The sequence below is a fragment of the Glossina fuscipes genome, unplaced genomic scaffold, assembly GCF_014805625.2.
Source record: "Glossina fuscipes isolate IAEA_lab_2018 unplaced genomic scaffold, Yale_Gfus_2 61, whole genome shotgun sequence".
Lineage (NCBI taxonomy): Eukaryota > Metazoa > Arthropoda > Insecta > Diptera > Glossinidae > Glossina > Glossina fuscipes.
Genome location: NW_023998433.1, coordinates 3,558,848 through 3,573,198, shown reverse-complemented (window position 1 = coordinate 3,573,198; position 14,351 = coordinate 3,558,848). Strand labels below are relative to the sequence as shown.

Sequence of the window (14,351 nt, the reverse complement as noted above, 5' to 3'; positions counted from 1 at the left end):
TGGTGAACATTGGTAATTTGACGTAGAAATCAATTTTACCTAATTTGGACCACAAAAGTCTATTTTTTGGATCCCACCGCACATAAGGATTCTTATGAAATTTTAATCCTTACACGTTAAAAAAGTTTAAATGTTAATACTTTATAATTTTGGATACAAAAATTAACCTCGTAGATCTATTTCTTGGGCCCACACCATACAAGGTTTCTCATAGAATAGTAGGCCTTATTAACAAAAAGGTTTAATGTGAAATATTTTAATAGGTCTATCTTTTTGGACTTCACCATATACAGGTGGAAATTATAAAAACGCCTTTTCCAATATCTTTTATCTTTATCCACATAAGTAGCCGATAGGTAAGAATCGCGACTACAAAGTCAGTGCGGCAGAGAATCCTTTTGTCGCCCATTCAGTAAAGACATAAAAACAATTATCGATTGGGCACACATCCAATAGATAGTGGCCACCACCTCCTTATTTCTTTCTTCCTTTCTCTTTCCTCATTTCTTTTTGGCACTTACCGCGTTACTCAAATAGGGAATATCCCTTGACTGATTAGTCTTCTTCTTCTGTGAGTCAGCAAATCAACAACACGGAATTGGGTCCTGGTACGGCAGAGCATTGATTTGTACTTTATTGCATATGAGCAATTACGAATATCAAAAGAAAAAAAGGTAGAGTAAGTCTGCAAAAATTGCATCACGTCAGTTAACGTCCTCCAATATGTGGGCTTTAGGAAAAACTATACCTTTGCATGAAAATAAGGCATCATTTTCGTTATATATTCTAGGTGAAGAAAAAGTGGCGATTTTTCACTACAAAACAAAGATATGAAAAAAATTAAATAGATCAAGGTTATAAAAGTTTAATATTTTGTTATAAGCATTTAAAATATCAGCGTTTCCACTTATGCTATTGCTTATATCGGATATATAGCACGCAAAGAATTTGGCATAAATTGATCCCATACTCTCGGTATCAATTGTGGAATGGTTCTAATAAGCTGGGAAAATGATGATCCGTCATCAACGAGGCTTTAAAAGGCATAGAATTCAAGCATTTGATATATGCTACAACTGAGATGAATACAGATTTTAGCCTCTGAAAGGCTTTTCTTAAGGGTTAAGCAATTAGTTTAACAGTTCAGGGTTAAGACTTGCTTGAATTGTAAACATATACTGTGTGTACAATCCAAGTGCTTTAAGCATACATAACTATATCAACTTCAAACTTCAAATTGCTTCAGCCTCTTTAGAGGATGAATGTCACTACACATTTTGATTTTAATATTTTATGCAAATCGTAAGTAACGGATACTGCCAAAAGAAAATAAGCAATGACGGTTAAAAACAATATAACAGCGACAATAGCAATTAAAGCTTATACAGACAAAACAGAAAAATAAGGTGAGGCAATATCCGAAGAGACCATATTGTGCGAGATTTTTTTGCTTATAATTTATCCCAACAAAAAAAATTTTAAAGCATGTATAGGTTCGACTTGAATAGTATGTATTCCATAGGTGAATTTTTCAAAAAAATATTGAAGATGTCAAAAAAGGAAGAAAGCAGCAAAATAGGAAGATGTTTAAAAAAAAAATTCTACATTAACTTAAGTTTTACCAACAAAATAACAATCCTAGCGCACCGGTTTACTTTGACGGCCGTCGTTCTCAGAATACGAAAGCAATGAAAAGCAAAAAAAATCACGTTTATTGCGCATTGATTAAAATTTATACATTAGTGTCAAGCTTAACGTCGAGCTTAGCGGTTCTTTTCAAGAGAGGTGACAAACAATAACAAATTAAACTAAATTAATTTAATTTAATTTATATGATATAAATCATATGTTTAAACAACCAGTAAATAGATACAGCGAGGACGCAATCTTAGTGGAGTTGATAGTTTCTTAACTGAAACTTAATACAGAATCAATTATGTATTTTCCATTGATCTTTACTGTTTTAGTTAGCTTCGATTTAACAGGTAAATTAAGAAACTTAATACTTCAAGCAAACAAAATGATTTTAAACATTTTACGAAAAAAAAGGAGAAATTCGGTAAGGAGGTAATTTTGTAACAAATTATTTGGAAACTACGAACAATATAACGAAATAAGCGAAAAATATTAAAAATTAGTAGAAAGTTCTACAAAATCGCTTTTTTTGCTTTATTATATAAAAAGTTATGCGAATTTTATCAGAAATATTAAAACTTTACTTATTAAGCCTTCGCCACCAAACCACCTCGTTGGGATGCTACATATATTACCAAAGGCACTCTTTATATTCCGTATGCCGAAATCGCTGAACCATTTTTCGCTTGGTATGATAAAAATACGCGACGATCACGTATTGATTACTATGACGGTATGGTGAAAACTTATCAGTTGGCTGGTGAAGACCAGTATGGCACCTCTTTAAAATTAGCTCCAGTTACCAATAAAAATCAATTAAATAAAGTAACTTGTCTTCAATTGAATGGAACTGCCGATAATCGTATTCAAATACAGTCCGTATTACCGAACGCAACAGATTTTCAATTAGTGGGCACGGAAACTTTTTTAGGACTTGTTTGTGATAAATTCCGTTTAGAAGAGACGATAGAACAAAAAAAGAATGTCTATACTTTATGGGTGCGCTACAAAAAGTCACCTCACTATCCCGGCTCTCGTATGCCTATACCCGTGCGCTACGAAATGCGTGGTTACAATACTTTATTGGGTTCTCATTATGATCATTACTATCTGGATTATGATGGTTATGAGCACGATGATATTCCAAACGTAATATTTGAATTGGATCCCGGTAAGCAGTCGAGTCATTAAACTCCATTTCTCATTGGAACCCATGTTTTTCTTAGATATGGAATGCGAGGGTTTTCCAGGTCCTGGGAAAGGTCACTACGCAACTTTTAATCCAATGGAAGAATTTATCCATCCCGCTACACAACATCATGTAGATCATGCATTCAACCACTATAAGAATAAACACAATATCAAATATCAGACAGAGGAAGAACATGAATATCGTAAAAATGTATTTAGACAAAATTTACGTTTTATACAATCAAAGAGCAGAGCTCAACTCAATTACGCCTTGGCTATCAATCATTTAGCTGACAAAACAGACGAGGAGCTAAAAGCCTTGCGAGGTTTTCGATCAACAGGCGTTTACAATACGGGTAAACCTTTTCCTTACGATGTAAGTAAACTAAAGGATCAAATACCAGACCAATACGATTGGCGTTTATATGGAGCTGTAACACCAGTCAAAGGTGATTTTTTTGAAAGCGAAGAATTCAATAAGAACATTTTCATTTCCCAGATCAATCTGTTTGCGGATCCTGCTGGTCGTTCGGTACTATTGGGCACGTTGAAGGAGCTTATTTTCTGAAGAATGGTGGAAATTTGGTGCGTTTATCACAACAGGCTCTAATCGATTGCTCTTGGGAATACGGTAACAACGGTTGTGATGGCGGCGAAGATTTCCGTAGCTATCAATGGATGATGCAAATGGGCGGGGTTCCTACGGAAGAAGAATACGGTCCATATTTAGGGCAAGATGGCTATTGCCATGCTCAAAATGCTACATTAGTCGCTCCTATTAAAGGATTTGTTAATGTCACCTCCAATGATCCGGATGCCTTTAAAATTGCTTTACTCAACCATGGTCCGTTGTCAGTAGCCATCGACGCTTCTCCCAAATCTTTCAGTTTCTATTCTCACGGCGTTTATTATGAGCCTAGTTGTAAAAACGGCATAGACAATTTAGATCATGCTGTGCTGGCAGTCGGCTACGGTAAAATGAAAGGCGAACACTATTGGCTGATCAAAAATTCTTGGTCTACTTATTGGGGTAACGATGGCTACGTTTTAATGTCAGCGCGCGAAAATAACTGCGGCGTTATGACTACACCTACTTTTGTGGAAATGTAAACGGTGAATTTGAGAATCATACGCACGCCATGCACTCAATCATATTTATTCGCTAAAAAGCTTTACTTTGATAACTTTACCTTTTCATTAATTATATAAATAAAAATATCTAAATGAAAGAAACCTTTTCAAACCAATAATTTTGATTTAACGTACAGTCAAATTATAAAGATTTTACCACTATTCTTAAAGAAAACTCTTATAGAAAAAGGAAACAATAAATCTCCGAGAAGTAGAATAAAAAAATTTGCAAGCTTGCCATTTTGAATTGATATTTTGAAACATATGTGACTATGATCACTTTTTCCGGGGTTGTTGAACTTTTCAAGTGCTTGAATTTCGAAAGCCTTGAAACGTGTGCTAAAGAATATTCTTTATGTCGTACGTATTAATCGTATCGCGTCCGTGCTTTCCTTCAAGAAACTATTTAAACCTGCGAAAGATTGCAGTTATACTAAAGTAAATGAAAGCATTACGTGCAACGCACTTATTTTACACTGCATTTCAATTAAATGGTAATTAAAATGAGACAGTACTATCGACACGGATATAATAATGTGCATGATTTCAGAAATCGTCGTATTATGACAGAAATACTTAGGAACCTATCTATGATACTACCAATGTAATCTTGAAGTGATGACTAGGAATGGTTTTTATCTATATTCCATTACCATTATTTTTCTGCAGGCTTGACCTACTTTTGTTGTAATTGATTTTTTACAATTTATATATTTATAGAATATTTACAAAAGATGTTGTTTCTTTTTCTGTCATTAAGTATATTTTTTTGAAATTCATTACATTGCTATATATATAATCTTATCACTTGTTTTGACATATGCATCAGTTGACTGTTGATAACCCTTACACTAAAGTTCACCGAATTGTTTATTATTATTGCATTTAGCGCAAACATGAAAATAATTTCATAAACTTTACAAACATAAAAGGAATATGGACGGCAGCACATATGGTAAATATACAAAGATCAGCTGATGAACGACATTGTTTACGATTACACCGGTATAAGCCCAAAGGCAGATACTTTTATATCTCTGGTAAAGTAAAAGCAGAAAGCGCAGGCGAGATTGGTATATAACGACATTAATTTAGGCCTACTTATTTTCGGAAAACTATGCAACGCACGAGCAAGCATATCAAAAGAAAAAAAAAACTAATAATGTTGATTAATGTGATCTATTACACTTTTGGATCTAGGCAAAGACAGGAAGACATGGACTAATTACGGAGCAGAAATCATTACAAAACTTTAGGAAGTTTTTGGAGAGAGCAAACAAAAAATATTGATTCCATCGTTTACAAAGCATTAATGTTTAACAAACTTATAAACTGGGGCCTATTTATAGTCCCCGATATCAATTAAACACGGTAGTAATTTTTGGGTAAAGTTTGCGTAAAGTTCTCAATTATCGAGCAACGAACAATCGATAGAGTATACGTTCTTCTTACTATCGACAATAAAATTGTTGTCGAGTAAAACGTATGAAACCCACTTATTTACTATAATTAATAGATATAACATAAAGGCTACCAGTCTACTTAATCGTATTAATGGCGGAAATTCCAAAATGTTGGAAAAAACAGATTATTTTATATAATAAAAAGATATCTGGAAGAATGAAAAAAAAGTTTAACTAAACATAAGATAAGGTATTCATCTTAATTCATTAAAGATTGTTTAATTCGGTTTCTAGTTTTTCTTCAATTGTTTTTAAATTGCTGCCAATTCTTTTTAAGTTTTTTCTGGATTGGTTTATGTTCTATCATTGCAAATGCTGTGCAAAGCCGTACAAGCGTTCATAAATTTTATTTTTCCATTTAACAAGAAAGTAACAGCCCCTATTTTCATTCCATAAAATTTTCCAACTGTTATTTTAAAGTCTGCTCTCGGTTCGAATCTATTGTTCTTTATTTAGATAGCTGCTTGACAAATATTCCCTTGTTTATAACTCGATTGAAACACTTTTCTCGACTGGACAGCATTACTATCGAGGATGACATGTCAAAAAATATTCTTGGCTTTAGGCCATTTTTCTTTTAACTTGTGCTGAAGAAGTTTCTCATTCATGACGTACACACGAAGGAATGGCGCTTTCCAAGAATACGATGTTTATTGCATGGATTGTACCTTTGAAAACTACGAAGTCAAATTGGATTCTTCACGATAAATAGCGCAATTATTGTGCTGAATATAATTGTTGCGTTATGCGTAGCATGCGAATTGGTAAGAATAAATTATATGCTGCATGTGCCGTCTTTGATAGACAAAATAACTGTGGTTGTGAAAAAAAAAACAAAGTCATGTGGTTTATATTTCTGCCTTTGAAATCGATATATGCATTTTTATTATTTAGCAAAGACAAAGAAAAAAACATTAAACTAAATTAAGTGAATTGAGAAAAGAAGAAAAGTTAAAAAATATAAAAATAAAAGTTAATTAGTTAAAAAAAAGATCGAAGAGCACTTAACCAACGCAATTTCAAAAGGCAAGAAATGCACAATAAACGTTTCCCAGGCTTTTGAAATATATTTTTTTTTTTTTGGTATGTTGAATGGAGATGGGCTTTTGAAATAAAGGCTAAAAGAAAATGACTGGGAAGCCATATCCACGGAAGTCGACTTGTACACTAAATACAATATAGAAATTTACAAAATGTTTGAAGCCTTTTTTTTTTACTTGAAAAGTGCAAAGTGCGGTGGAGATCACTGAAAGGTCGCCTTACCATGAACTACCATAAGAAGGCAGATTCAGGTAGTGCTAATGTTCATGAAAGCATTAAATAGAAATTCTGCAAAGCGTTGTCGTTTTTAGGAGATTTCATAGTCTCTAATTGGTAAGTATGACTTATGATGAGTATTACAGAGACTTTGTTTTTTTGTAGGATTGAAACAAAATTGGACCAATAAAATCGAATCGATAGTAAGATTGGTTGAAAGAGCAACACCCGCTACTGACGAATTTTCTGAACCCAGCGCAGTTGGTTGTGGAATATGTAAGAAGATTTGGCTCTAGAAAGGATGTAGATGGCAAATGTTTGAAATTAATGTTGAAACTTGCTGATTAAATGAAAAAAAATCGGAAGGGAAGAAAGACAGGATGAAGATCAATTCGACAAGTCTGTGCGCCATGCGTGTCGACAAGGCTGCTTATTTTCTATAACGGCAGTCCATAATTTGTGCCCATAATCGCCTTTCCAGCTCAGTCATGTCAGAATCTCCTTCTGCATCTGGAATAAGCACGATGATCTTGCTATATTATTACCCTAGTCATAGTAGCAAAATTCCCGCTATTCAACTTTCGTTGTAGCTCAAATGTTTCATTATAAATCTAGAAACGCAGTGATACTAGTTACAAATACTATACTATTAATTATTGTATGGACTTACAAGGAATAATTAAAATTGTCTTCTGTTCTTTAAAGCCCTTTTTTTTCTTTTCTTTCGTCTTTTGCTTTAAAAAATTACTTTTTATAGAAATTTGTCATTTTATTAATTTTACAATTCTTCATTAAAGTTTATGTAAGCAAACATATGATTTTGCTTTAGCAACGCACACGAGCTGTGTTCAATTGATTTTGCGTTTTGAGTTGTGCGGCAAAATTAAGAACCATAGACCAACTGCTAATTATAAGAGCAAGCAGAAAACCGCTGAAGTTCTTATTTCTCATGACCATTTCTCATCACTGCTATACTCGCCTTAAGTTTCCTTATGTGGCCCCTTTTTGAAATTAGTGAACGAAAAGAGTAACGATTTCAAATTTCTGAATGTTTCGCTAGACGTTGCGAGACATAAATAACAGATATTTTGAAAAGCGTTAACACAGGAGGCCAGGTATTTGAAAAAAATGAAAAAGTGTCAAATCATACATACATTTCATCCCTTCTAGCATTTAAGAGTCATTAATTTGGGTAAGCTGAAGTCCTTTTTTTTTTTTTTTTTTTTTTTTTTTTTGGTATGTTGAACAGAGGACAGCTGAAGTCAAAACCATAATTTCTGCATTGTATGAGCATGACGTAAACAGTCGCTTTCGTTGTATCAACATAAAAGTAGACTTAAATGTCATATTTAAATCTTTCCTAAATTTTATCACCACATTAAAATTTATTTTTTTTACTATGGTAACCCAGCTGTCTTAGCATTTGTTTAATTTTTCTTTTTTTCGTTTTCGTTTTGTCGTCAAATTATCTGTTAAAAAAAAGTTGAAAAGATGAATGAAAAAGCAACCACAGTTGTTAAAAAACGTATACTAATAAGTAAGGAGTACAAAACTATATGTGACTTCATTGATCAATTTGAGGGCTTAGCTATCGATTGCGAGATCGCTTTATTACAAAAATTTCCTTCTATTGAAAGTCTAACATTAAAAGCAATTTTACAAGTACAAGTAACCACACATATTAAAGCACTGCGCTGGCGCCATGAATCCCGAACTTTGAAGTACGTAGATATGTAAGTCATAAAGTTACTTCAAAATTTGTGATTATATTAATGTAAGCCTCTTCAGATACAACAAATGTAGTTCTAATAGCAAAGATTCAGACATTCTTTTAAAGATTGCGAGAGAACATCGTGTTGGTCCAGTAACCTTGTGTCGTTATATTTTAAAATTTAAATATGAAATGAAAAATAAAGCAGAAATCGCGCATCTCCTGAAATACCCCCAACTCATCGAAGATCAACAATTATCAGCCAACATAATTCAATGTATGTGCAGCGACAACCAAGATGGACCTCTAGTAGATTTGAAACGTCGTATTTTAGGAGAAGAATATGAATTTAAGGCAAATGAAAAAGACTTTAAAATGTAAGGAAAAAGGAAAACAAAATCTTCTTTTTTTGATTAGCTAAAAGATTTGGCCACTAAGGCTGGCATGCATTTCCATGATGAAAATGAACTGAGACGTTTGGGCTATGACAAAACGCCTGATCTCAAAATGATATTACCATTTCTTTTCCGGGGAGAAGTGATTAATTGGATTGAGAGCAAAGCAGGTTTCGGAGACATTAAATCACATAGATATTACACTCAACAACAATACCAAAGTTATTGTAATAGGTAAAAAGAAATTCATGCTGTTGGTTAAAATATATCCTGAATAATGTTATTAAACTTGTGATAACAGATTTGGTCCAGGCATTGTGATCTATTGGATGGGATATCAAGAGGAAACGGCTACGCTGCCTGACAATGATGACGGTATCATAGTTTTAGACGACTTTCCTCGTTTAGAGGATCTAGAACTTCTGGATTTATCGAAAACAATGCAACACTTGGACAATGTTAACGTTTGTTGAATGGAGATGTTTTTTAAGATTATTGTAAATGTATTTAATTCATTTTAATTCAATTGATTTCCCATAGAGATACAAACATTTCCGCTTGCTTTTGTGGTAGTAAAAATGAATTATATTTTGCACAGTTTTTTGTGTTGATAAATTAAACAAATTTGTCATACCGCATAAACTCTAACATAATCCACCTCCAAAATAGGATGAGACCAAGTAGGTATCCATTCACCTCTTTGTTCCCAGAATTTTAATTGTGCTAATGGTGCAGTATTTTGCCAGGGTTTCTGCACATCATTAGGAAAATCACCATGGCCACCAGCACCCAAGCCCAACGTTATGTAGAACTAAACATACAGTTATTCTTTAACAAATAGTTCTTGTTTTCAAATATTTAAACATACGAATTTGTCAAGGGGGGCATTTTTTGCACCCCTCTTCCATATCGATTTATTATAGATAGGCGAAAAATTGCATTCCACTCTTCCATACTCATGTCCGTCTACATTTAATATCAACTCATCAGGAGTCCAAGTCAAGGAATAAATATGGAAAGCTCCGCCGAAATTTTGTTGCCGATCAGTAATGGTGTTGATAGCGACATTAACCATAGATTGGTGCCGAAATTCAATAGCTTCTGTTAACACCACTCCGCCATATAAACGCGCATTGCCAATATCAGAACCATGCCATTGTAATTCGCGATTACCGCGAGTAAAGGCAATGCGCATTTGGCCATAATCGTAGTGCATGTTGTATTCAACATTATTTGGCTCCAGTAATAGCACTGAAATATTGGAAAATTAAGAGACGTAATTGTTTCCAAAAGCAGGCTGACTTAACTTACGTGGATATAGCCAATCACCTAGTGGAACTTTGGCTCTTATCTCAACGCGCCCATATTTAAAATAAAAATTATTTTTTGTATTTATACGTCCAGAAATTACAGGCGGTAAAATGCTGCGAAATCTGTTGGCAGTAGCGCACTCTTTATGAGTCAAACTGCCAGTACATCTGAAAAAAAGTATATAGAAATAAATTTAATTTTTAAAAAACAATTTTCCATACTTGTTTCTCTTGAAAGGATACGCTCCAATTTTTTCATATTCTTTGAAAGGAAGATTTTGGTAGAATAACTGGAGAAACCAACGCAAATTTTACAACACTTTTGGCAATAACTTTGGACCCATTGCTAAGATGCGAACGCAATATATTTTATTTATTTTTTTTTTTTGCATATTACACTCTACAAATATAGTATTAGGTTAGGAATTCGCTGAGACTCTTGACCTGTTTAGCGTGAATAACTGAACCGATCTAACCAATTCTATACGTCTACAGAAGTAAACTATATTCAAAATTTATCTTCTAATCTTTAATACGAAACTAATTAAGTTGTATAGTAAAAAAAATAATTGTACTTTTTCGAGACTACAGTATTGACACGCAATTCTAGAAGAACCGCATATAATGAGGAAAACAGAGTGTATCGCACTTTTAATGATTTCAAATTATGTCTTCTTCTTTTGCAAGTCAGTAAATCAACAACATAACATTCGCTGCCTTGCGTAAGAAATTTTCAATGCGAGCATGAAGTTCTTTGTTTGCACCACAATTATTATTATTCGAACTTCTGCCTTTGCTTCTCTCTCTTTCACGGATTTACCAAAATTGCAAAAATCGAATAAATAATAAAAAAATTAAAGATTCCAAATTATATAAATGTAGTTAAGAATTCGGGCAAGGCCGAGTATTGGTATTCAAAATATAGGCGTACGTGGTCGAAACGTGGTAAGGTTCATTTCTAAGGTTGATTACTATTATTTACTAATTTTCACAATGAAATATTCAAAATTATTCTTTTTTACTGTACAAATAATCAGTTTTCGTATTAACGGTTATATGAGAGAGGGTTCAAAAAATTTCCTTAGCCGAATCAATTTTTCATATCAATTAAGAGTGTCCAAATACTATTACAGCTTGAGTTTTGTTAGGAAATTTTTTTGAAAATTTCAATTCTTTCCCATATAACGTCTTTTCAAAATAGGGCGTTATATGTGCAGTGAAGCCGAAAAAGCGGACCGATCCAAACCATTTTCAATAGCATTCGTCCTATGGTCATAGCAGGTCCATGTACTAAATTTCACAAAATATCTCGAAGGTTGCGGCCTGTAGCTTCAACACAAATTTACATTAGCACACATTAGACGAACAGACAAGTAAGTCTATTTTAAGATCTTCTGCATGTTACATCTGGCCGCACAAACTTAATACACCTTGTACCATAAGTGTTGTAAAGTGTAATTATGATTTCAAATATTATCTATTCCATTATAAAGCCAGTATGAAGGACGCATGCGATCCAGTTATAGGGGACATTCAGCAATTCTAACGCAGAAATATTTCAGAGTTATCAGTCTGAAACCTTATAACTAAGCATAAATGCTGTTCGATCTGTGAGCAGTCACTTTTTACATATGATGCAATAAAACGCTTTAGCAGTAATTGCTTAGACAGATTAAGGTTGCACCATACTTTAGCCGTAAATTTATTAAATGGTACTTATGAAACCAGAAGACTGGAAAGACACCACATGTTAGATTTCCCTTTCATATAGATACATTACTGATAATCTTAATGTATACTCAAATGTATACTGAAGTCAAAAATTGAACTAGTATGTATTTGTTAATTTCGTTGAAATCTAAGCCGATAATTAATTTGCTAAATATTTAATTGTAAATAGATTGCAAATGGGCATATTTCGAAAAAAATAAAAGATTATTTCATAGTAAATTATATCGAATTTAGTGGATTTAGTGTCACTATATTCTAACCATATAGACGCGGTAGAATCATTACAAGTCTCTTTCTTAAGATTGCTTCTAATAAAAGTCAGCGGTATGTATTAAAATATTCGGTAAAACCTAAACTAAACTTTTTCTTTCACTTAAATTTTAGCAAACGAGAAGAAGAATTCGCTCTTGAATATGACCTCTTCGTTTCATTTGTCGGTTTTTAATATTATGCGAAAATTTCTAGATAACCGAAGTATTGAATTCTATTGTCAAGACCACGAGAAAAACGTGAATGAATCTCATTAACATTGGATTTTTTCGCACGACAAAAAATAAGCGTTTGTTAAACCTAGTCATTAGTCCAAACGTCAAAATTTATTTTATTAGTTTATACAACTGGGAAATACAGATTTAAAAATAAAAGAAACGATCGAAACATAATTTCAGTAGACAAGAAAATTAAATAACTTCAGCAACTCAAAAAAACATAGCGTCATTAATATTGGATTTTTCCCATATAAGAGGGAGAGGAAGATAAAAAGCAGCATATTATTAAGAATTAATATTTGGTGGCGTATTCTTTTTATTTAACAACGTCATTTAAAAGTTTTGAGCTATTTTTTATAATTTTTCTTATGTGAGAAACAGTCATCTTACTCCATTCCTCTTATAATCTGCTCTTCAGATTTTAGACGGAAGGATTGAGTATTTTCACCCAATTCAATTCACTCTATATATTTTTGACGGGCTCCAATGCTTGGTGACTTGTGGAAGATAGTGAACCATTTTGGGTCAGTTATATAAGAGCCGCTTTTTGCAAGGACGAACATTGAAATTGGATGGAAGTAGACATTTGTTCTTTTCGTATTTACAATATCATTAGATTACAAGTACATCAAGAATACTAAAAAGTGTTTATGTATATGCGTATAATATATGCGTATAATATTATTGTAAATAATATATTTGTATATATATTATTTAAAAATCCAGCAGACATTTCTCATCATTACGATTCGATCAAGAAAATTAATTCGCAAAATACCATTTTTGTATTTAAAACAAAGAATTAAGCAAAAAATTAATTATTTACAAAAATGACGAACCGTCTGTAAACGTAATTGAAAAAGGTGAGTATGGCAATGACTTTTATTGGACGTAAAGAGGGAAGAGTGGGATGCATGCTAACAAACATACGAGAATCGGTGCATATATTTTATAATTTCCTATTACGTACTTTGAATTACTTAATACATTTCGTGAGATCAGGGCTTTTTTAAAAAATTTCTATTATTAGCTCTTACCTTTCTTCCAAATCGATGGCACCGTTCCGTATATCGGCCGGATTAAGACGTGCCGTAATCTTTAATATACCGGAATCAATTACGAAAGAGTTATTGTAAATCACAAACTCTGAATCATCAGCCTCACGAGGCATTCGCACCTCGGGATTCCAATTATTATAGAGTAGTACATCAAAATTATCCTCAAATATTAAATCATCACGGCACAAATTTTTTTTGGTAACGGGAAGTTCTGTAATGGTAGGTTGGCAGCCTTGATTTTTGTTTTGAGTTGCCGATGGCGGTTTTGGCGGCGATGGGGGCGGTGATCGTGTACTGCTAGTAGTTTGCAATTGCTCCATCTCAGGAGGTAGGGATGATGCTTGCCCGTTAATTATATAAATAGGGCTGATACGGTTGCGATAAATAAGATTTTCAAACTGTACACCGACCCAAACATGGACAACATCATTGTTCCGCAGTTTGCGTTTAACTTCGAACCCCCACGCATCATTTGCGGCCGCGAGAACACCCGCTGTATACTGGCCAGCCTCGAAATTTTTAAATTCTCGATTAACATTGACATTAAAACCAACAAATTTGATACCTGGCTCATCTGTAATTCATTCAATGACACATTAATTACTTTTAAAAAGCAAGGGCGTTGGTGTTGTTCAATAATTTACCAGGCAATGAAACGCGGAAGCTGTCTTCTAATAAATGCACGTTTACATCTTTGATAGTGAAACCTTGACAGTGGCCCGAAAAGATTACATTATACAAAGAAAGTAACAACAGCAACAACTTTACAAACCAGTTCATATTGCAATTAGATTATTAATGAGAGAAAAATTAAATAAAAATAAAAGCGAATATAAGAATTTCAATCAACTGACTGCAAATGCTACGCGTTTGTCAGTTATTCAGCAACTGAAGAGAATTTTCTTAAGTTTGATTGATTTTCACAAGTATATAAGAATTTTTGCGAAATTAATGTAATTGCTGACTACAGGGAATCCCCCC

At 33.3% G+C, this 14,351-nt stretch overlaps 3 protein-coding genes and 1 long non-coding RNA gene across 5 annotated transcripts; 2 read left to right on the top strand and 2 right to left on the bottom strand.

The window, feature by feature from the left end:
• Positions 1–1,722: 1,722 nt before the first annotated feature.
• LOC119637935 (digestive cysteine proteinase 1) lies at positions 1,723–4,077 on the top strand. The gene is made up of 5 exons (XM_038034403.1): positions 1,723–1,785; positions 1,863–1,985; positions 2,228–2,806; positions 2,862–3,275; positions 3,326–4,077. Exons 2-5 carry the CDS (start codon positions 1,937–1,939, stop codon positions 3,934–3,936), a joined length of 1,653 nt encoding a protein of 550 aa, XP_037890331.1. The 5' UTR covers positions 1,723–1,785; positions 1,863–1,936; the 3' UTR covers positions 3,937–4,077.
• Positions 4,078–5,981: 1,904 nt separating this feature from the next.
• LOC119637816 (CDAN1-interacting nuclease 1) lies at positions 5,982–9,393 on the top strand. 2 transcript variants are annotated; one of them, XM_038034152.1, is made up of 7 exons: positions 5,982–6,582; positions 6,646–6,794; positions 8,161–8,410; positions 8,466–8,742; positions 8,806–9,017; positions 9,085–9,247; positions 9,324–9,393. In XM_038034152.1, the coding sequence occupies exons 3-7, from the start codon at positions 8,169–8,171 to the stop codon at positions 9,354–9,356; spliced, it is 927 nt and encodes a 308-aa protein (XP_037890080.1). In that variant the 5' UTR covers positions 5,982–6,582; positions 6,646–6,794; positions 8,161–8,168; the 3' UTR covers positions 9,357–9,393. The 2 variants fall into 2 exon arrangements, with proteins under 2 accessions (XP_037890080.1, XP_037890081.1); XM_038034153.1 differs by having other exon boundaries at positions 5,982–6,794; positions 8,161–8,398.
• LOC119637817 lies at positions 6,645–7,387 on the bottom strand. The gene is made up of 2 exons (XR_005247341.1): positions 7,348–7,387; positions 6,645–7,288 (listed from the first exon to the last, which is right to left on the bottom strand). It is a non-coding gene; the product is annotated as an uncharacterized LOC119637817 (long non-coding RNA).
• A 5-nt stretch (positions 9,394–9,398) lies between the features above and the next one.
• Positions 9,399–14,257, bottom strand: LOC119637815 (gram-negative bacteria-binding protein 1-like). Its single transcript, XM_038034151.1, has 5 exons — positions 14,015–14,257; positions 13,350–13,944; positions 10,095–10,261; positions 9,652–10,034; positions 9,399–9,594 (listed from the first exon to the last, which is right to left on the bottom strand). The coding sequence occupies exons 1-5, from the start codon at positions 14,148–14,150 to the stop codon at positions 9,412–9,414; spliced, it is 1,464 nt and encodes a 487-aa protein (XP_037890079.1). The 5' UTR covers positions 14,151–14,257; the 3' UTR covers positions 9,399–9,411.
• Between the last annotated feature and the right edge of the window lie 94 nt (positions 14,258–14,351).